The sequence below is a fragment of the Mobula hypostoma genome, chromosome 26 (assembly GCF_963921235.1).
Source record: "Mobula hypostoma chromosome 26, sMobHyp1.1, whole genome shotgun sequence".
NCBI lineage: Eukaryota > Metazoa > Chordata > Chondrichthyes > Myliobatiformes > Myliobatidae > Mobula > Mobula hypostoma.
In genome coordinates, this window is record NC_086122.1 from 25,341,034 (window position 1) to 25,363,866 (window position 22,833).

At 40.3% G+C, this 22,833-nt stretch overlaps 1 protein-coding gene across 12 annotated transcripts in view; it reads left to right on the plus strand.

Annotated features, from left to right (window-relative positions):
• macf1a (microtubule actin crosslinking factor 1a) overlaps window positions 1–22,833 on the plus strand; it is a 599,766-nt gene that overhangs the window by 255,610 nt on the left and 321,323 nt on the right. For all 12 annotated transcript variants that reach the window (XM_063033725.1, XM_063033724.1, XM_063033713.1 and 9 more), the window contains exon 3: window positions 17,453–17,542. In XM_063033725.1, coding sequence (XP_062889795.1) covers window positions 17,453–17,542 — 90 coding nt within the window. The remainder of the gene's footprint in view (window positions 1–17,452; window positions 17,543–22,833) is intronic.

Below are 22,833 nucleotides of genomic sequence, written 5' to 3' on the forward strand. Positions count from 1 at the left end.
TAATTTTGCATGCCTCGATCAAAACTCCCCTCAATCTTCTACATTCCTAGGAATGAAGTCCTCACCTCTTCAATTTTTTCTTATAATGCTGGTCCTCTACTCCTTGTAAAATTTCTCTGTATGTTTTCAATCTTAATTGCATCTTTCCTGTAGGTAGGTGACCAAAACTGCACACAATACTCCAAATTAGGCTTCACCAATTTCTTATACAACTTCAACATGACATCCCAACTCCTAAACTCACTACATTGATTTATGAAGGCCAATGTGCCAAAAGTTTTCTTTACATCCCTCTCTACCTGTGACACCACTTACAATGACTTATCTACCTATCTTTTCTTAACCAGTACCTCAATATCTCTTGAAAACCAAGGTTTCCTAAACCTGTTATCTTTACCTTTTAATTCAACAGGGATGTACAAGTCTGTACTCCCAAAATTTCACTTCTCAAGGTCTCCAACTTATCAAGTACACCTTTGCCAAAAAACAGTCTGTCCCAATCCACTCTTGCCAGATCCCTTCTGATACCATCAGAACTGGCCTTTTTCCAATTTAGAATCTCAACCCACAGACCAGATCTATCCTTTTCCATATTTACTTTGAAACTAATGGCATTGTGATCACTAGATGCAAGTGTTCCCCACACAAACTTCTGTCACCTGCCCTGTCACATTCCCTAATAACAGATCAAGATCGCACACTCTTTTGTTGGGACTTCTATGTACTGGTTAAGGAAGCTTTCCTGAACGCATTTGATGAACTCTATCCCATCTAGTCCTTTTACAGTATGGGAGTCCCAGTCAATATGTGGAAAGTTAAAATCACCAACTATAACAATGCTATGTTTCTTGCAACAGTCTGATCTCTCTACAAATTTGTTCCTCTAAATCGCTTGATTGGGAGGTCTGTAATATAACCCCATTAATGTGGTCATACCTTTCTTATTCCTCAGTTCCACCCATAAAGCCTTACCAGACTCAGTTATCGTGACTGAGCACTGCCATGCTTAGTAACGGCACACCTCCTCCTTTAACCCCTTCTACCCTGTCGCATCTAATTCAATGGTACCCTAGAATATTGAGTTGCCAGTCCTGCAACCAAGTCTCATTACTGGCTACATTTAATTCTACGTGTTGATCCATGCCCTGAGCTCATCTGCCTTTCATACAATACTTCTTGCATTGTAATATATGCAGCTGAGGACATTGGTCACACCATGCTCAAACCTTTTGATTCCTGACTTTGTCTGTGGTCTTAACAACACCTGTCTCCACAACCTCTCCACTAACTGCTCTGGCACTCTGGTTCCCATCCCCCTGCAACTCTCGTTTAAACCCTCCATGCAGCATGAGCAAACCTTCCTGCCAGGATAATAGTCTCCCTCCAGTTTAGGTGGAAACCATCCCTTCTGTACAGGTGACACCTTCCCTGGAAGAGAGCCCAATGATCCAAAAATCAGATGTCCTCCCTCCTACACCAACTCCTTAGCCATATGTTTAACTGTTTGGTCTTCCTATTTTTGGCCTCACTAGCATGTGGCACTAATGATGTGATGAAAATCCATATAAACCTAATTTGAGTTTGCAAAGTTCCTGCAGCACTTTATTTGTAGTTAGGTTTTTTTTTAATATTGTGACGAGCGTTTGGTCCATGATGACAGATGAGAAAAGTTCATTTAACTCGACAGCCGTTTTTATTGCGACCCACGAACACACAAGCAAATAACTGTACAACCCAAGATAAAAGTAACAATAGATTAACTTGAACATCCCACCAACATCCCACGAATGCATTTTTAGACAAGAACAATAAATAGCGCTGGCCACTAGGAATGCTGGAGCGGGCTGTCGACGCCCCACCCCCAGAGCACCACAATATGTACTGTTCTCATTTAATTTCATTTAACTGCATGTTGATTGTTTTTTTATTTTCCATTTTCTCCTGAACAACTGTTCATCACAGCTGAGCTTCAGACAGTGGCAGTAATATATATTGAAACAGCTGTACTATGACATTCCTGAAGGGAAAGCTGCCTAGTATGGGGGTGTGAGAGAACTGGAGGCTAACGAGGAATGATGAGTTGTTTAGGACAAAACCGGAAATAACACTTGGCATTTACTGAAGATTGTAATCAATGCTATTTTCATCGTACACAGATCGAATAGTTATTATGTGAAATCAGCAGTCTTGAATTTGTACATCATATAAATATCACAATTGCAAAACGAAGGAAATGCTTAGCAATTTTCATCCATGTAGAGAAAAGTCGGCCAAATTGTTCTTTCTTTAGAAATGGGGTGGGTGCGGGTGGAATACTGAAGGAACTTTGGATGTGGAGACACGAGATTGCAGATGATCAGGGCCACTATGGGGCCTTGACCTGACGCTGTCCCTTTGCCTGCACAGTTCCTGACTGACTTGCTGAGTTCCTCCAGTAGTCTGTCTTTTGACCTGAGATGTGAACTGTTTCTTACTCAACTGTTACTGGCCAAGCTATTTCTAGCACTTAAAAAACAAAACTATTGTGAGAAATCTCAGAATTGTGATAATAATCTCATTATTGTGAAAAATCTCAGTGGACGCTTGGCAAATTGTGTTCACCACTGAAGCAATGAATGTACAGGCTACATATTCATACTGAGCTCATATTAAAATTTGGCATGACAGTTTGTTTCAGAGCATGAAACTCTTCCCAACAATACAGCATCTTCCTTAAATCAGTCGTTTTTAAAGCCTTGAATGTCAAATTTGTTAACTAACATTGAAAAGTTACATAATATCAGTATAGCATATAAATTAGAAATAATTTCTAAAATCAGTGAGTTACACTGGGGTATCTGCTATGTGTCTCTTTACAAAATAGCATTTGGAATGTGCAGAATAAGCTACTTGAATAGAGCTTTCCATCACAATTTTGCTTTCAGGCTTGGATATGAGATTATTCTATTTTCCTCTGTAGACTAAAACATTATTAATGTTAATTCTAGAACTGTACCTCAGGAACAAGGCTGATTTATTTTTCACTCCAGGCTTGTGTGTGTTCTGAGGTGTGAAATGAGACCATTGTGAAACCTGTAAATCTGCCAACGGTGGGGCTTTGGGGGGATGGGGGTTCATGAATAGTATTTGGACATGGTAATCTGGCATTGAAGCTGGGCTAAGTAAGGGAGTATTGCACTGTATTTTCCAACCAACTGAATTCCAAGTTGAAAAAGTACTTTTAATCCTTTATTACAAACCAACAGTAAAATCATTCGACTCTTCTGCAATTCATGTAATACAAAAATGAGTGAGGTGAGCATAATTGGATCAAATTCAAACAAAGACAAGCAGTCAAAGGTGAGCATAATTGGATCAAATTCAAATAAGGATGAGCAGTCAACAAGAAATATGCACTTCCTACTCACCCCCTCTCTATGCTGCCATACAGGTGAACAGGTCTCTATATTTGTTCATTTCTATCACCATCCAAGCCTACATGTCAAGTTACCTTAAGCCAGAGAGAGGACATGCAACACAAACACAATACAAACAATAAATAGATACATGACTCCTACATTTAGGAATCAAGGTGCCTTCACTGGAAAATGGATAATTTCTGACTTGGGGTTTGTTTATCTCTCTAGATACCTCTTTGAGTATTTCTACTGTTTGATAGTATATTTTTTTTTGTCAGAACTTGTTGGAAATATTAAGGGGGTCAGCCAGCATCAATAAAGGGAAAGATAATTATTAGCTTTTCATTTTAATGACTTTTTATCAAACCTAATTTTTATCCCCAGCTTCTCCTCCCATCCTCATTGCTTCCATAACTATTGATCCAAAGAAAGTGTTCCTGAAGCAGAATAAGTTAGTTACTGCCTGTTATGCTGCTTGCATTTAAGGCAGCACTGAAGGTCCTCTATCTCTGTCTATCCTTGGCCATCTTCTCTGTTGTGCCCAGGTGTGGTTCAGGGTTCTCATTTCTGCCTCTATGCTCCCAAGTTGTCTTTGGTCCCCCACGTTTCCTCCGCCCTTCAGGGGTCCATGAAGTGCCATCTTGGTGATGTCTCTCTTCTCAACGTGCCCCCAATCAATCTCCACCATTTTCTCATGGTGATCGTGGCCACGTCCCCTTGATGACACTGAAGGAGTAGGGGGTGGTTGGGGATCAATCTTGGCCAGAAAATACGAAACATCTTCCGGAGGCTCATGGTATGGAATGACAGCTGCTTGGCAAGGTCGTTCTCTGTCATGCAGCATTCTGACCCATACAAGAGTGTGGGCAGGATACAGCTCTGCTACAGCTTCACCTTGGTGTGGACGATGTACTTGCTTGATCTCCATGATCTGAAGACGTTTCTAGCCTTGCTGAGTCTGCACTGGTAAAGCAAAATAAACCACTGACAAAAACTAGAATTAGTGATCTCTACTTAATTTACCACAGAAGTACACCCTGGTTTATAGCATATAAATTAGAAATAATTTCTGGAATTAGTGAGATACAGTGAGGCGTCTGCTATCGTCTCTCCTTAATTGGAGACCTAATAGCAGCCACTCCCTAACTGGTAGGCAAGGAGCAAAATAACAAAAGAAATTAGGAAGAATAATTTTGGTTCTTCTTCAGACTATATTCTACATTATTCTTCTACAAACATTTATTTGGGACTGATTTTAAGGCATGATAATTAATCTGATGATCCTGTCATAAATTTTATTTACCTTTATGCAAATTAAGCAAAACTCTGCATCAACGAATATAATTATCAGCAAAAAAAGTGTCTAAGACCACAGGCTACCAAATGTCCTATGCTGAGAATTACTTTGAGAATTTTGCATTCCATTTCCATGATCATAGTTGAAGGAAGACAGCAAGTTTGTAAATATCAATTGATTTTATAAAGCTGTAGATTTTCAACACATGAAGAAATGAACCTTGCCTTCACAATGAAGTATCTTATGGGGGGCATGATAGCGTAGTGGTTAGCACAACACTCTACAATACCAGCAAACCAGGTTCAATTCCTACCACCACCCATAAGGAGTTGGTGTGTTCTCCTGTGAGCGTGTGGGTTTCCTCTGGGTGCTCTGGTTTCCTCCCACAGTCAATTCAATTCAACTCAAGTTTAATTGTCATTCAACCATACATGAATACCCATGAGTACAGCCAAGTGAGACAGTGTTACTCTGTCCAGCCAAGGTGCAAAACACAGTACCAACAGTCACAAGTCACAAAGCACCCATAGCACACGCAAGACAGCAAGCACATTAATATATCAATAAGATACAGCCCCGAGCCATGAATGCCACCAAAATCTGCTGTTAGCCACAATACAGCTCGTCTTCTGCCAAGCAGACACTGGGGGCAGCTCCGACTTCAGACCGTACACCACAGCACACTGTCCCTGGTGGAATGCACCGGCTCCGACGCCGCTTTCCTGGCAGCTGTGAACAGGTGACACCATGGCTTGAGGCCTAGACCTCACACTTATAAGAAGACAAGCACATGTAAAATATCAGTAAAATACAACCATGCAAAAAAATTATATTTTTATATATATATATATATATATAATCTCCAAAGATGTACTAGTTAAAAGTTTAATTGGTCATTGCAAATTGTCCTGTGATTAGGCTAGGATTTGCTGGGTGGCGTGGCTTGAAAGGCCTATTCCATGCTGTATCTCAATAAATAAGAAGTAAAAAATGTTCCATTATTGTTCATGCTGGTGATGTGTTATATGAATACAAGTAGATCTGTAATAAAGCATTCATAATTTTTAAGCACTAGGTCCTTATTCATAATCTCTTTTCACAGTCCTATGTCATATCCAAGTTATCATGCGATGTATTAGTTCCAATAAAGAAATAACCAGAAAAAGTAGTCCAGGATCTGATTTTACTTCTGCATTCATGGTTTTCACTTGAAACTGCAACAATCCCCCCCAACGTCCATCCAAATAAATGCTGCTTGACCCACTGAGTTTTGCCGGCAGATTGTGTGTTGCTCCAGACTGCAGCATCTGCAGTCTCTTGTATCTTCTCTGACATTATGTGATGGGCACCAAGATGTTTTGCAAGAAGTAGCAGGTAATATAGAATGTGAATGAAATCGTAAATTCTTCACTTTAAAAGGGTGAGAATTGCTGAAGCTAATATATGAAAATAAACTAATAGAACTGGAAGAAATTATTATAAATTGAAAAATCCAGGCCTTAAGCCTAATTAACTAATGTACAATCACCTTCTGCAATAGAGCGCCACCTAGTGCACTAAATAATGATTTGAAATTAAATTTCAGAGTAAATTCAAAGTTCAAGGTACATTTATTATCAAAGTATATATATGTCACCATATTCAACCCTGAGATTAATTTTCTTGTGGGCATACTCAATAAATCGATAATAGAATAATAACCATAATAGAACCAATAAAAGACCACAAACAACAGGAATTCTGCAGATGCTGGAAATTCAAGCAACATACATCAAAGTTGCTGGTGAACGCAGCAGGCCAAGCAGCATCTATAGGAAGAGGCGCAGTCGACGTTTCAGGCCGAGACCCTTCGTCAGGACTAACTGAAGGAAGAGTGAGTAAGGGATTTGAAAGCTGGAGGCTTTAAGGGATTTGAAAGCTGGAGGGCTCCAGCTTTCAAATCCCTTACTCACTCTTCCTTCAGTTAGTCCTGACGAAGGGTCTCGGCCTGAAACGTCGACTGCGCCTCTTCCTATAGATGCTGTTTGGCCTGCTGCGTTCACCAGCAACTTTGATGTATGTTGCAATAAAAGACCACGGCAGCTTGGGTGTTCAACCAGTGTGCAAAGGACAAGAAGAAAGAAATAATAAATCAGCAATAAGTATCAAAAACATGTGATGAAGAGTCCCTGAAAGTGAGTCCACAGGTTGTAGGAACGTTTCAGTGAAGGGGCAATTGAAGTTGCGTGTAGTTATCCCCTTTGATTCAAGAACTCTTTGACTCTTGAACCTGGTGGTGTGAATCCTGAGGCTGCTGTACCTTCTTTCTGCTGGCAGCAGCGAGAAGAGAGCATGGCCTGGGTGTTGGGGATCTCTGACAATGGATGCTGCTCTCCTGCGACAATGTAGACGTGCTCAATGGTGGGGAGGGCTTTACCCATGAGGGACTTGGCCATATCTCCTACTTTTTGTAGGATTCTCTGTTCAAGGGCATTAATGTTTCCATACCAGGCCGTGATGCAGCCAGTCAATATACTCTCCACTACACAGCTATAGAAGTTTGTCAAAGTTTTGGGTGTCGTGCTGAATCTTTGCAAACTCCTAAGGAAGTAGAGGCATTGCCGAGTTATATGATAACACCATGGAATTTAAAATTGCTAACCCTCTCCACCACTGATCCTCCGCTGAGGATTGGCTCATGGACCTCTGGTTCCCTCCTCCTGAAGTCAATAATCAGCTTCTTGGTCTTGCTGACATTGAGGAAGTTGTTGTTGTGGCGCCACTCGGATTTCCCTCCGATATGCTGATTTTTCAGCCTACAACACTGGTGTCATTGGCAAACTTGAATATGGCATTAGAGCTGTGCTCAGCTCCACCATCATAAATAGAGTAGAGCAGGGGGCTAAGCACACACCATTGACTGCACCTGTGCCGATGGAGATTGTGAAGGAGATGTTGCCAATCCAAACTGACTGGGATCTGCAAGTGAGGAGATCGAAGATCCAATCAGAAACATAGAAAACCTACAGCACAATACAGGCCCTTCGGCCCACAAAGTTTTGCCGAACATGTCCTTAACTTAGAAATCACGTAGGGTTACCCATAGTCCTCTATTTTTCTAAGATCCATGTACCTATCCAGGAGTCTCTTAAAAGACCCTATCGTATCTGCCTCCACCACCATCGCCGGCAGCCCATTCCACGCACTCCCCACTCTCTGCGTAAAAAAAAAAACAACAAAAAACAAACTTAACCCTGACATCTCCTCTGTACCTACTTCCAATCATCTTAAACCTGTGCCCTCTCTTGCTAGCCATTTCAGCCCTGGCAAAAAGCCAAGTTCACTCAACCAGGGAGGTATTGAGGCCAAGGTCTTGAAGCTTATTGATTAGTTTTGAGGGGATGATAGCACTGAATGCTGAACTGTAGTCAATAAAGAGCACGTTAATGTATGTAACTTTTCTGTCTAGATGTTCTAGGGTTGAGTGAAGAGTCAATGAAATGAGTAGTGAAACAAGATTTCAATTGACTGGAGTCTTGAACACAAGATTGATAAGGGTTTCAGTTGAAGGGTTCCAGGTTGGGTTCTGAAACGTGGAGTTGAGATAAAAAATTGACATCCATAAGTAACATGCGATGGAGAGGGAGCACTTGGTCCTGAAGAAGGGACTTGGCCTGAAATGTCAACTGTTTATTAATTTCCATAGATGCTGCCTGATTTGCTAAGTTCCTCCAGCACTTTGTTTGTGTTGTTTTGGATTACTATGTAGTTCTTTTCTGACATGGTACTATATAAAATTAAGGCTCAATATCTCAGGTTCTATCATCTGGATAGCTTCTGGCATTTTCATGATTTTGCATTTGTAAGGAGGTTTGGTCCTGTACAATTTGTCTCGCACACATCCAGGCGTTGTCTCCTCAATAACAATTTTCTGTAATTCACCTGTGACTCATCCTCCAGCCTTTCTCAGCAGCTAACTCCCCAACCTATCAAGCATGATGTGGCTAGCTTTGTGCTCAGCTTAACTCATTCTTGGATGAAGCATTTTAATTTTCATGTAAATAAAACAGTTCCATATATTTTTATCTGATATATTTGGTTAATTGGGACACATTAGGACCAGTACATTTTGGCCCAATTAAGGGGCTGCCTCAATTAGCTAGAGTTTCATGGAAATAGTTAAAATTAAGTATTAAAAAGATGAACTGAGTAACAAATTATGTATTTAAATAAAAACAATTAGAATACTACCAATACTACTGCATTATTATAATACTGTGTATTAGATCCCAATACTTATCAATGGAGGAATTCATCTGCATCATGTTCTTTTGACTATAAATAATCCAAATCAGCACAGACTCTTTAGTGCAGAATATGGATTGTTTCCTCAAATTCTTCATTTTCCTTGTAACATTTAAGGTGATTGTCAATTTCTTCAAATTCTTTGTAGTTTCTAACTTGTTGAAGTAGTGAAATCATTTCATTTTCACTCCTAGCCATTTCTGACACCTGTAAGCCCGAATGCTTGAAACTGCAGTGAGCAGAACAGTTCTGAATCGTCTTGCTGCTCACTTCTCACCAAATAAATGAAGGGAATCCCAGCTATTTTCTCGATTAGTTTTTGTTCTTTAAGTGTTGTCCCAAATAAATGGCTGCCCCAATTAAATGGAATCCACTGTAATCCATTCCCCACCTTAGTTGTAAACCAAGTCACAAATGCTATTTGTTTTACTTAAGCTTGAAATCATGTACCAAAGCCTTGTGACGTCCGCAACTCATTCAGATATTATTTAGTTTTAATAGAAGTAAATTAGTGTTGTTTTAGCTGCATTATTTCATTTGTCATAGCTCCTGACAACAAAATCCCATTTTCCTAGAACAGGTTTGTCATAGATCATCCAAACTGGATCATTCTCTGGTAATTACCTCGAGCCACCCACCTTCTCATTTGCCTTGCACATTGCTACCATGCAAAATTCAGCCGAAAATTCTCAAAATCGAATGCTGCAAAATCATTTTGTTGGCCAAACCACACTATTTATTTATTTGCCATTATTTAATTAGTACCTTTACACCTGAGTGAAGAATTTTCCTCAAAAATATACAAAGCCGAGCCTAGTTAAGATTCAGATTTAAGCACCGTGTTCTTCTGCATTACATTCTTGTTGCTTAATGGGTTGTTAAACATGTATATAAAAAAAATTAGGTAACTCATATGCAATTATTTTTGATCAAAGCAAACAATGTAATCCAAAACTGGGCAACGAATGTGAATCATAAATGAATGAATTCAACTGTTTTGTTTCTGCTTTTGCATGACAAACAAGTAAATTAATATACTTTTTCTCCCCCCACATGGTCTTCCAAGAGGACTACAACCTTACCGTGGGGTTTGGAGGCTTGAGTGCCTCAATGACTCGGAGAGCTACGGCAGACATCCCACCCTGCAAAAACTCATTTCAGGGAGGTAGCACCATCAATTTGCGGGAGACTTCTGGGAGAGGTGGGATGTCTGCAATAGAGTAGCTCTTTAGCTGCTAGCCAGCTAGTTTAAATAACGTTAGCTATGAACGAATGACACCTGTTAAACTCACCTCAACATGTCTTTTACAGTCTTAACCCACCATGGGCAATAGAAAAGTCACTGTTGCAAACAGTGCAGCGAGCAACGCTGTCATTATTTTGACCCCTATTAGGCAGGGGTGCACTTTAGTGTAGTCTGGGGTGACGTACGTTTTATAGTTTTTTTTTGGAACACTCTGCCATGGCGTGTGTGCGCGCACTCTCTCTCGTCACTCGCGGGCTCTCGTTTGCTTTCTTTCATGCTCACTTGCTTTCTCGCGCGCTCTCGCTCTCGCTCTCTCGCTTGCTTGCTCTCACTCGCTTGCTCTCAAAAAAATTGATTTCCGTGATATTGTATATAATTTGCGGGCATCAGGGAGCCACTATTCATATGCGGGAGACTCCCGGATCTTCCAGGAGAGGTGGGATGTCTGGCTACGGTGTGGTGGCTGGAGTCAGGGCCTTGTGCTTTGGCTCTTGGTAGGGCCATCCATACCAGAAAGGTCAAAGTTTGGATGCCAGACTAAGAGTGGTCCACCGGTCCTCCAGGTTCGGAGGTTCTGGAAACAGCGATGAAGAATCCTTTATCTGTGTGCAGCGCTATGGACAGACAGAGATGGAGGACTTGCATTACTGTCCTAAATACCACTGGTGTAATGAGCAGTAAGTTAGTAAGTTGCCACTTGGTCATTTGCACTATTGTTTTAAAAGTTATACTCTTAAATAAGTAGCTTTACTTCAGCAGCTGAAATAGAACATAAATGCCAGATAAGGGGAACAACTGTCCATTGAATAATTCTTGGTATTTGAAAAAAAATGGATAATTTTTATCTTTAGAATTACCACATAATAAAAAATACTTTCAATACCTTAGTTTCTTTATGGGTTTCATAGTTTCTGGATGGCATAGATTTTGTTTTACACCTTTTTATTTCTTTTCTCTTCTGAGGGTTAGTATCCTAAAGGTTCCCTCTTTTTGTGGCACAGTTTCAGTCAATTTTGGAAAAATATGTTCACAGGATTATTCAAACCTTGTCCATTTTTGTGCAGTTTGATATATTGAGCTAAAAGGTAGTGACTGTTTTTGTTGATAACTGTTTTAACATTATAGCTCGGCCTGTTTGGAGTAGAAGGTAATTAATGTAAAGCAATGTAACACAATTTCTAAATAATACAGGTGGAAGTGTGAAATAAAAGCAAAAATGCCAGAAGTCTTCCGGTCAGTTAGCACCTGTGGAAGGAGAGGTCGTTCAGAATGAGGAAAAGGAGAAAGCAGCTTGGTTTCAAATTGCAGTGAGGACAGAGGAAAGAATATTGAGGTCAAATCATCCATAAGGAGAGCGAGCTGTCTGATTTCTAGTTTAACATGGGAAGTTAAAACAATGGGACACACAAAAGCTGTGAATGGCCAGTCAGTTTGTATTACAGTAATTTCTAAAGGAGTTTCTGACTCTATGGGTAAAGAATTCCTGTTTTTAACCATCCTCTGGGTGGAAAAGTAAATTGTATCACCTCCCTTCTAATCCTTCTGCTAATTATTTTAAATCTATGTTTCACACAGTTTGACCTCTATTGGAGGGAAAATAGGTATTTACTGTTTACACTAGCAAGATGCCTCATACTCCTTGGACTCCTTCCGTCTTTTCTATTCCAAAGCAAACATTAACTTATCCAGTCTTTCCCCATTTCTGTTATTGTTCAGTCCTGGTAGCATCCACACAAATATCTTCTGTATCTTATCCAGTGCAATCTCATCACTTATGAATACAAACCATACACCGTGTATTCAAAACTGTGGTCCAACTAATGCTGTTGACACTTCAAGCATGACGTCCAATCTCTTTTACTCAATGGCTTTGATTGATAAAGACTTGCTTGTCTTTCATAACACCTTTAATAAAAACAGCCATGGTTGGGGATACTCAGCAGTTCAGGCAGCATCTGTAGAGAAAGAAAGAGGTTTATCATATACTTTATGTACTTGAAGAAACATTGTTCTTAACTTTTATCTGGAGTTTTCCTTTTTCCTTTGTGCTTCTTTTATATATCTGTGCATATATATTTCAAGGTCTCTGGTTACTTGACACCACTCAATCTCCTTCCATTTGTTGTATTTTTCCCTTTCCTTGTTGCACCTCCCAGATGTATTACCCTGCAGTTCTGCAGGTTCCGTTGCATTTGGCCAGTTGACAACACCATCCATATCTTCCCACAATCTGCACACTGCTACCATTTCCTCTGCCACTACTTCTGTGGTGAAAAAAGATTGAAAAATTATATTTGGAGCTTCGGTAGTTACAGACAAAGATATCTTTTGAAGATACTGGATTCTTTAATTCTTCATCTTTATTGGAACATATACCATGAAGACAGGACATTCAGCCCATCATATCCTCACTGACCAGAGGACATCCATCTGTAATAGTACCATCTTCTAGCAGTTGGCTTGTAGCCTTTCTATGCTTAGGCTGTCAGGTACTTGTATAGCACCATCTTAGATGCTGTCAGCAATTCTACTTCCATCACCCTCTGTCATAGAATGTATTCCAGATACTCACCACTCTTTGGATGAATAAGTCCCCTCAAAATCTCTACCCCACCTATACCATGCATATTTTCAAATACCTCAATTATGCCCCACTTCATCTTTGCTAAAACAGATCTAGATTCTCCAATCTGTCTTTGCAACTGAAACGCTCCCTCCCAGCTAAAATCCTGGTGAATCTCCTCTGCATCCTGTCCATTGCTATCACGTCCTTCCTATTCTGTGGTGATCAGAATGTATGTAGTACTCAAACTGAGGTCTGACCAATGCTTTATAAAGTTGGTGCATACCCACCCTACTCTTGTAATCAATGTCCCAATTAATGAGAATCAGTGTCCTTTAGACCCTACCATTCATGATGTAAGTGCTAACCTCATTGGTACTTAGGAAAGTGCATCACCACACATTTATCAGAAGTAAAGCCCATCTTCCATATCTCAATCCATTCCACCCACACATCACTATTTCCCTGAAGCAGGGGTTCCCAACCTTTTTTTAATGCCATGCACCCCTACCATAAACCAAAGGGTCTGCAGACCCCAGACTGGGAACCCCTGCCCTGAAGCCTGCAACAACCCTTCATACTATCAGCAACTCGACCAATCTTTGTGTCAACTGCAGACTTAATGATCGTGCCTGCCACACCCATCTTAAGATCAAAAAGTCAGACATCATGCAAACAGACCCTTTGACCCAACTGGCCCAGGCCAACCAAGATTCCAATCTGGCCCATGTCCTGCTAAACCTTTCCTAGACATGTACCTCTGCAGGTATCTTCTAAATGTTGTTAAGGTACGTGCGTCAACCACTTCCTCTGTTAGTTCATTTCATATTCTGACCATCTTCTGGGTGAAAATGATTCCCCTCAGGTTTGTATTAAATCCCCCCCCCCCCCACCCTAAGCATATGCCCTCTAATTCCTGATTGCTCATCCCTGGGAAAAAGACTGTGAAGATTCACCTTATCTATCTTCTTCATAATTTTATACACCCCTATAAGATCATCTCTCATTCTCTTATGTTCTGATGACAGAAGTCCCAACCTTCTCAACCTCCCTCCAAAGCCGAGTCCCTCAAGTCCCAGCAACATCCTTATAGATCTTTGCTCTTTTTCCAGCTCAATGGCATCTTTTCCATCGCAGGGTGACCATAACTGAAAACAATGTCCCAATCTTCCTATAACAGAGCTTGGAAGAGAGTATCTGTATCTAGAATCTGGTGTTTGGTATGTGAATCACATTGCCTGTCCCACATAGCTGTTTTCGGTACATATTCTACTAAATTACTTCAATCTTTTGGCCAGACCTCAACTTCGAAACTTATCTGCTCTCCATTTACCTTGCAGATGGACAATAGTGATATCAACTCTGGCTTTAGGTCAAACGTGGAGCTTGAGCTTCCAGCTGATAATACTTCCTGTGGTTGTCCAGGACATGAGAAATATCCTGGAGCTTCCACATGGGGAAGGATGTGCATCCCATAGATTTGGCACCCCTTTCCAAGCTTCTATAAAATCATCTCACAGTGCAGAGTACCAGAACAAGACTTCACTGTAAGCAAATTCACCCAATGCACCCGATCACTGAGTTTCATATTCAAGTGGAAACCATGTTTCAAGGAACTTGACTCCACGATGCTTATTTTCTTTCTAAAGATAAGGACGATTCAGTCAATATCCATATCTGGCAAAACGTATTTAAGCTCTAAAATTTGATAAGCCCGGCTTGTTTACCTGTTGATCTTGCATTGAAATTCATAAACTGCTATCATGGGGTGGCACAGTACTGTAGTGTGGTGGTTAGCACCACACTTTAAAGTCTCAGTGACCTGGGTTCATTTCCCATCGCTGCCTATAAGGAGTCTGTACGTTCTTCTGACCACCTGGGTTTCCTCCCACAGTCCAAAACTGTACCGGTTGGTAGGTTAATTGGTCATTGTAAATTGTCTTGTGATTAGGCTCAGATTAAATCAGGGGATTGCTGGGCAGCGTAGCTCGAAGGGCTGGAAGGGCCAATTCCGTGCTGTATCTCAATAAATAAGTGAAATGAAAGGATAAATTTCAATGAGATGATTCATTAAAGATCAGAGCTGCCATTCTGGATGAATTATAACTGGATTCAGAAAACAGGATGTAGATTGATTTGTAGATTAGAATCATGAAAGACAATGGCTGTATTGACCGATTCCTGCCTGTGCTTTATTTTATTAAGAACTTTAATCATTGATCATCTTGGATGGTTGCAGTTCACATGAACCTGATAGTTTGAATCTGTGCAATCTTATAGAGAACAAAAACTTTGCTTGTTTGTTATACTTCTGCGATGAAGTTTCAGTAGGCTGAATTCACTCTAAGATTCTGCACTGCCATGGAAATGGAGAAGCTTGTGCTTGAATATGACCTTTACTGGAATAAATCTCCTTTGTCTGTTTGGGATATATTTTCAAGGACTTCTGAAATGAACCGAGAGGTTGGTAGAATGATGACTGTTGTGTACAGTTATCGTATTACTGTCATCTCTTGACTTGAGTCATTTGAGAACAAAACCATTTATTCAGTGAAATTTCCATAACAATGATATTTAGTGTTTTCCACTCAGGCTTAATATTCTTTGGATCCTCCCTGACCTAAAAGAATATCTAGACAGACTGAATAGACTTTGGCAAATGATTTATTTTTCAATTTTAAGGCCTACATTTCTCTAGATAATGTAAAATCTAAAACATTTAAGGATGTGTCAAGAATTATTGAATGTTATTTGGATTTTGATCATGGCTGAGGATGCATTAGATTAGCTTTAAATATGATAGAACCTGTATGGCCTTGTGATCATAAAGAGTACTGGAATATTGTAAGCTAAAGTGTGTAACCCCTGTTAAAGTATTACACACTTTAAGGTAGATTTAATTGCTAGATTAAATGTTAGCTTTGTGAAACTACTGCATGTATTTTTGTTTTTATATTTGCACTAACACTAACTTTCTCTTGGATTCCAAAGAAAGATTTTTCCTTGTTTGTGACATTGCCAACTGAAGTGTTTTTTTCCAAAGGTAGATTGTAGATGTATCTTTAAGTAACACAACAAATACAATTTATAGCATGTCAATCTGACTTAACTTTGCATGAGTTCACAGTTGAAATTTTGTGCGGGAATATTTTAATGTTTTGTAACTCCAAAACATGAAGCTAATTGATAGAAAATTGAAAGGGATCTAGGGCTTTACCCTTTGGAGAGAAGGAGGATGAGGGGAGACATGATAGAGGTATACAAGATATTAAGAGAAATAGATAGAGTGGATAGCCAGCGCCTCTTCCCCAGGGCACCACTGCTCAATACAAGGGGACATGGCTTTAAGGTAAGGGGTGGGAAGTTCAAGGGGGATATTAGAGGAAGGTTGTTTACTCAGAGAGTGGTAGGTGTGTGGAATACGCTGCCTGAGTCAGTGGTGGAGGCAGATACACTAGTGAAATTTCAGAGACTACTAGACAGGTATATGGAGGAATTTAAGGTGGGGGGTTATATGGGAGGCAGGGTTTGAGGGGCGACACAACAATGTGGGCCGAAGGGCCTATACTGTGCTGTACTATTCTATGTTCTATGTTGTTCTAAAAACACGGGAACCAGGAGATGCATGTCTACTTCGTCTTACTTTAGTGAGGCGCACACTTATGACATAGTGGCGTAATAACGTATGTCATTCACATACTTTACATATAACCATGAACAACAAGCAATGCTTAATCAAACAATATACTTACAATATTATTCAAATATTAAATACACATCAGATACTTAATCACACTCTTGTAGTTAAATGACCAACTGATTAATTTCAGTAGTCACTGAATGTGTCCACTGATTTTTTTTAAAAATGGCTTCTGTATTTTTCTACACTGAAGCAGGCTTATATTAAAAAAAGATAATTGAAAATGTACAAAGGTTGTCTGCGGGTGGCTGATCTCAGCAAGAGTGGTAGAAAGCAGAGGATTTAGTTTAATATTAGAAGGAGAAAATTGGTAAGACCTCTTGATTCTTACCATTACCTGTTTGTTCGTTTTGTGCTGTGTAGGCGATTATGGTCTTTTGATGACCATGATTGTCCTTGGCAATTTTTTCTGGAGAACTGGTTTGCTATTGCCGCCTTGTGGGCAGTGTCTTTACAAGATGGGTGACCCCAGCCATAATCAATACTCCTCAGATATTGTCTGCCTGGCATCAGTGGTCGCATAACCAGGACTTGTGATATGCACCAGCTGCTCAGACGACCATCCATCACCTGCTCCCATGGCTTCACGTGACCCTGATCAGGGGCTAAGCAGGTGCTATACTACGCCCAAGGGTGACTTGCAGGCTAGTGGAGAGAAGGAACACCTTACAGCTCCTTTGGTAGAGACCAAGGTTACCCATTAACCTTGCTGTTACTGCTCACGTGTGATGCACAGAGGTTGTAGAAGTAGATGAAACTGAGCCTCACGTTAGTATAGAATAATTATCCCAGTGCACGGTTTTTCCATTTGGAAAATCTGGCTGTTGGAGAGCTGGCATTTGTTGAACCATATCCATGTTTAATTGCAGTTTCAAAAATACTGGGAAAAGGAGTCATTTGAGTAATTGAATTCTGTGAAAGCTTCAATTGATGTTCTATAAAATTACTATTTCCTTTCTTTTAGGTACGGAAACATATAAATGATCTTTATGAAGATCTAAGAGATGGACATAACTTGATCTCCCTCCTGGAAGTCCTCTCTGGGGTGACTCTAGTAAGTACTCATTTTATAATTTGAATTGAATACATTGCACATTTCTCCATATGAACTTTAATTTTTTTTTAAAAGTTGCTGAACAATTTTACAACATACCCACTTTGTAGAATAAGTATTAAAATAATTATACTGAAGCCGTCTGATTGCCTTGTAATCTGGTTATTAAGAGACTGTATTCGTGAAGACCATAGTAAAAAAAAATTACATTCAACAGGAGTTCTGTATTTTGTACACTGCAGTTAAAGGAATTATGTTAACAAGCGTTACCTCATGTCATGCTTAACACTACTTTCTCCAGCAATTATTTTTAATTCCTTTTGTTTTCAGTTGGTTTAGGTGCTTGAAAACTGTCGAAATGGTTTAATGGTTTTCAGATTTTCAGTTCGATGTTAGTTTGGACTGGGTACTGTCCCCATAACAACTTGGCAAGGGAGTGAAAGTGATAATCCCAGTGAAATTTTTGAAGTGTTCCTTTGAAACCATGAACGATTTAATTTATAACACACACTGGTGACATCTAGTGGACAAGAAGCAGTACTCCACAGAAAAAATCAGTTTAACCTTTTCAAGTTCAAGTTCCAAGTGTTTTTGTCATCTGACTGTATGTATACATACAACTAAATAAAACAAAGTACCTCCAGACCACGGTCCACTAGCAAAACATATCACACACAGCACATAAAATAAAATATTACCATAAATATGTTAATAAAATATAATGCATGATGCATGTAGTGTGCAGCATAGGTAAACAGTTCACTGTCCTAGTGACGAGACCTCGGTGGTGGCAGGGTATTCAGCAGTCTCACAGCCTGAGGGAAGAAGCTGTTACCAGTCTGGTAGTCCAAGTCCTGATGCTGCTATGCCTCCTGCCTGATGGTGGTGGGTCAAAGAGATTGTGGGATGGGTGAGAGGGGGCCCTCAACAATCTTCTGGGCCCTTTGCCTCCAAGTTTCCTGATAAATGTCACAAGTGGGGGGGGGGGGAAGGAGACCTCAGTTATCCTCTCGGTTGTTTTTGCATTCTTGTTTAAGGTCTTTCAGTCCCCTGTCTTCCAACTGCAATACCGTGCAATGATGCAGCCAGTCAGGGCATTCTTGATGGTGCTCCTGCAGAAAGTTGTTAGAATAGGTCCAGGGAGCCTTGAAGATGTCAGTCTCCTTCTTGACCAATGAGGAGTGTTGTCGATCTAGATTGGATCATCCATTATGTGCACACCAAGGAACTTTGTGCTCTTCACCCTCTCCACGACAGAGCCATTCATGTGCAATGGAGAGTGGTCATCCTGTGCCTTCCGGAAGTCCACAATCATCTCTTTTGCCATGTCCACCTTGAGACAGGTTGTTTGAGGGAAAAGAACAAAGATGGACTCCCGAAAAAAATCCTAAATTCAGATAAATCCAGTTTAAGCGGAAGTGGATTGGGAACAGATGTTTGAAGGTACATTGGTATTAGGGCGGTGAAGTGAGGATTCCCACCACTGCCTATAAGGAGTTTGTACATTGTCTCCGTTGCTGAACGGATTTCTTCAGAGTGCAGTGGTTTCCTCCCACCGTAGGTGTGTCAATTGGTCATTGTAAATTGTCCCGTGATTAGGCTAGGATTAAACTGGGGGATTGCCGGGCTGCGTGGTTTGAAGGGTCTGTTCCGAGCTGTATCTCAATCAGTCAATAAATAACTGGGATCAGCTATGTTTTCAATAACAGAGGAAAATTCCGACTTTAAATCCCCAGGATATCTAAGATTATGAGGAGTAAAAATGAGGCATCTGGGAGCCCAACACAGCAGAAATATATAAAAATGTAGGGATGGAGTTAGAAATAAACTGCATGAAAAATATTGGTGGGGTACATTCATACAAGTTGTAGAGCTGTTGTTCAATTTTACCTCAAGAATGGGTTCCATCAATTTCTTTAGAAATACATGAAAGGATGGAACCTGTAGAGTTTTAACCTTGTATTTCTAAAATAATAGAAATAGCCTGTTGTGTCGAGGTTGTTGTTCAAGTGAGTGTACTGTCTCTGTTTTCATGGAAGAAAGGGTTGCTATGGATCACATTATTAGGGAGGAAGAAGTGGTGTGCATGGATAGAAAGCTTTTTAAGGTGTCCAGTATCTATAAAGCTGGATTAATCGTGAGATCTAGCCAAAAAAAAATACAGATCTTAAAAGAAGCAAGGGATGAAATTGTCTATACACTTTGGATATATGCTTTGTGATAAGAATACTGGAAAATAACCAAGATAGTATTGCTTTTTGTAAAAGGAAGAACATGATGGACCAAATAACTACAGGGTAGTCAGGCTAAGAGTCATAGAAAAGTACAGCACAGAAGCAGGCCCTTTGGCCCATCTAGTCCATGCCCAACCATTTAAACTACTGCCTAGTCCTGTTGATCTGCACTGGGACCATAGCCCTCCCTATCCCTACCATCCATATACCTATCCCAACTCCTCTTAAATGTTGAAAACGAGCTCACATGCACCACTTGTGCTGGCAGCTCATTCCACACTCTCACCACCCTCTGAGTGAAGAAGTTTCCCCTGATGTTCCCCTTAAACTTTTCATCTTTCACTCTTAACCCATGACCTCTGGTTGTTGTCCCACCCAACCTCAGCAGAAAAAGCCTGCTTGCATTTACTCTTATCTATAGCCCTCACGTTGGGGAGCTCAGCATTAAAGTGACACTTGAGCACCGTCAGCTTATACTTTTGGAGAGAAGATCTTATTTGATCAACAGTTTAATTTTTGAGGATGTAATAGAATCAATAAAGTTTTTTTTTAATTCTGCATAGGAGTTAACAAAGCTATTGACAGAGTCTGGCTCTGATTGGAACGTAGCAATACAAGAGATACAAAGCTAAAGCAAGGGAATGAAAAAAAAATAGTGAAGCGATAAAGGAAAAGAAGGTCCATGGAGGAAGTAGGATCGGTTGTGACTTAGTGAACACATGAGGGATAATTATTGACCAAAACATACCATACAAAAGCCAGGAGGTCTTGCTAGAGCTCCAGTTAAACCATTGCTGCAGAACAGCGCTATAATGGCCATTGTTCTTCCGAAGGATGTGATAGCATTAGAGAGTGTGCAGAGGATATCTCCAAGGATATCAGTAGGTTTGGAGAATTATAGTTATGAAGACAGATTGAATATTAGTTTTCTTTGAAACAAAGAGAAGATCTCATTGTGAAATTTTGATCGATTGTGAACAGGAAGCGTCAATTTCTAAAGGCCAATGACTAAGGATAGATTTAAGTTCATTGGAAAGATTAGAGGGTTGAGGGGGTACTTTTCTTCACCCACTTGTGGAGTTCTGAGATGGTGATGAAAGCAGAGATGCTCATCCACTTCAAGGGGAGTCCTGATGCAGGGTCTTGATTGGGAACATCAATCATCCCTCTGCCCCCACAGATGCTGATTGACCAGCTGAGTTTATTATTTGCTCCATTTAAAAGATGCATGGGTGAAGGTGCATGTGCAGTGTGTGACTGTATACACCGTGTGCTTGCACCCTGGCCCCAGAGGAACGTTGTTTTGTTTAGCTGTGCACACGTGTACGGTTGAATGACGATAAACTTGCACGTGAACTGGGAAGCAGGACAAACCTAAATCTCCAGCCTTTGCTACCTCCTGTCCCATGAGTTTCTATGAGTCAAGGTTCAAAGTACATTTATTATCAAAGTGCAACCTTGAGATTTGTCTCCTTACAGGCAGCCACAAAACAAAGAAACCCAATAGAACCCAGTAACAGAAATCCGTCAAACTCACAATGCGCAGGGGGAAAAAAATTGTGCAAAGAATAAAAGCAAGCAAATAACATTCAGAACTGAAGTTCCCATCTAATATGGAGTTCCATCTAACATGTGGGTTGACAATCATGGGCAGTAATAGATAAAGTAATTTTTTTAACGTAATTCTGGGTAATGTACTGATCTTGGTAAAAACAGGAATTAACCATTTGGCTCCTTTAGTATGTTCTGTTATCTGTGCCTCAGATCTTGCTTCTTATTTTCTTTTGTAGCTTCTTCTAAGTCCATTGATAGTGCATCTGTAACCATTTGGGAAGGCCGGGGATATAATTCCAAATTTCTGTCATCATTTGTATTGGAGGGAGGAGCGGGGGTTAGAATGATCTTAACCTTAAAAGACCTAGCTCTAATTTTAAAGGTATTGCTACCTCATTGTGGATTTCACCACCAAACAAAATAGTTCCTGTATATCTATTGAAACACTTTTATCTTTCCAAGAATTTAAATTAGATCAAACTGCAAACAAAATTCAATCCAAGTTTACAAAACCTCTTCACAATTTAATCCTCTTAAATCCAAGTATTATTCTGGTTTAATGTTCTGATTCAAACTCGTGAAGATCGATAGTTTAATCATGTTTTGGGGTAATTAAAATACATTAACATTGCAGATTGAATAACTTTAGAGAATTCCAGCGTTCACAACTCAGAGGAAATTGATTCTAATCTTATTGTGAATGGGAGTTTTCTGAGACGATAAAATCAAGTTCTATTATTTCCCCTATTTAGTGACATTTTTTTGCCTGTAATCAATCGATTGAGCCTTCTCTGCTGTTCCTCCAGGGAGAGTGAATCTGAATGAGAATGAAATTGGGGAACTTCCTTCCTAAATCCTCTCTTCTCCTTCTAGCAAAGGGCCTTTGACCTGAAATGTTAACTGTTTTCCTTCCACAGATGCTGCCAACTTGAATATATCCAACATTTTCTGAGTTATTTTTCCAAATTTTTTTTCAGCATCTACAAAACAGTATTTGATTCTGCAAACAATACACCTACCACCCCATCACCCTCCACATCCAACACATTATTCTCCACAATCTCTGAAGGGACCCAGCAATAAATATATCTTTACTGCCCCACGCCCTCCACTTTCCACAGGGATCACTCCCTCCATGACTCTCTTGTCCTTTTGTCCCTCCCCACTACTCTCCCTCCAGGCACTTACCCTGCCAAGTGGCCTAAGTGCTACACCTGCCTGTACACCCCCTCCCTCACCTCCATTCAGGGCCCCAAACAGTCCTTCCAGGTGAGGTAACACTTCAACTGTGATTCTGCTGGGGCCGTCTATTGTATCTGGTGCTCCCGATTTGACCACCTCTACATTGGTGAGACCCATCGTAAATTGGGGGACCACTTCGTCAAGCATCTCCACACCACCCTCAGGTGGGACTTCCCAGTGGTCAAACATTTTAATTCCAATTCCAATTCCCATTCCGACGTGTTGATCCATGGCCTCCCTTGTGCCAAGATGAGACAATCA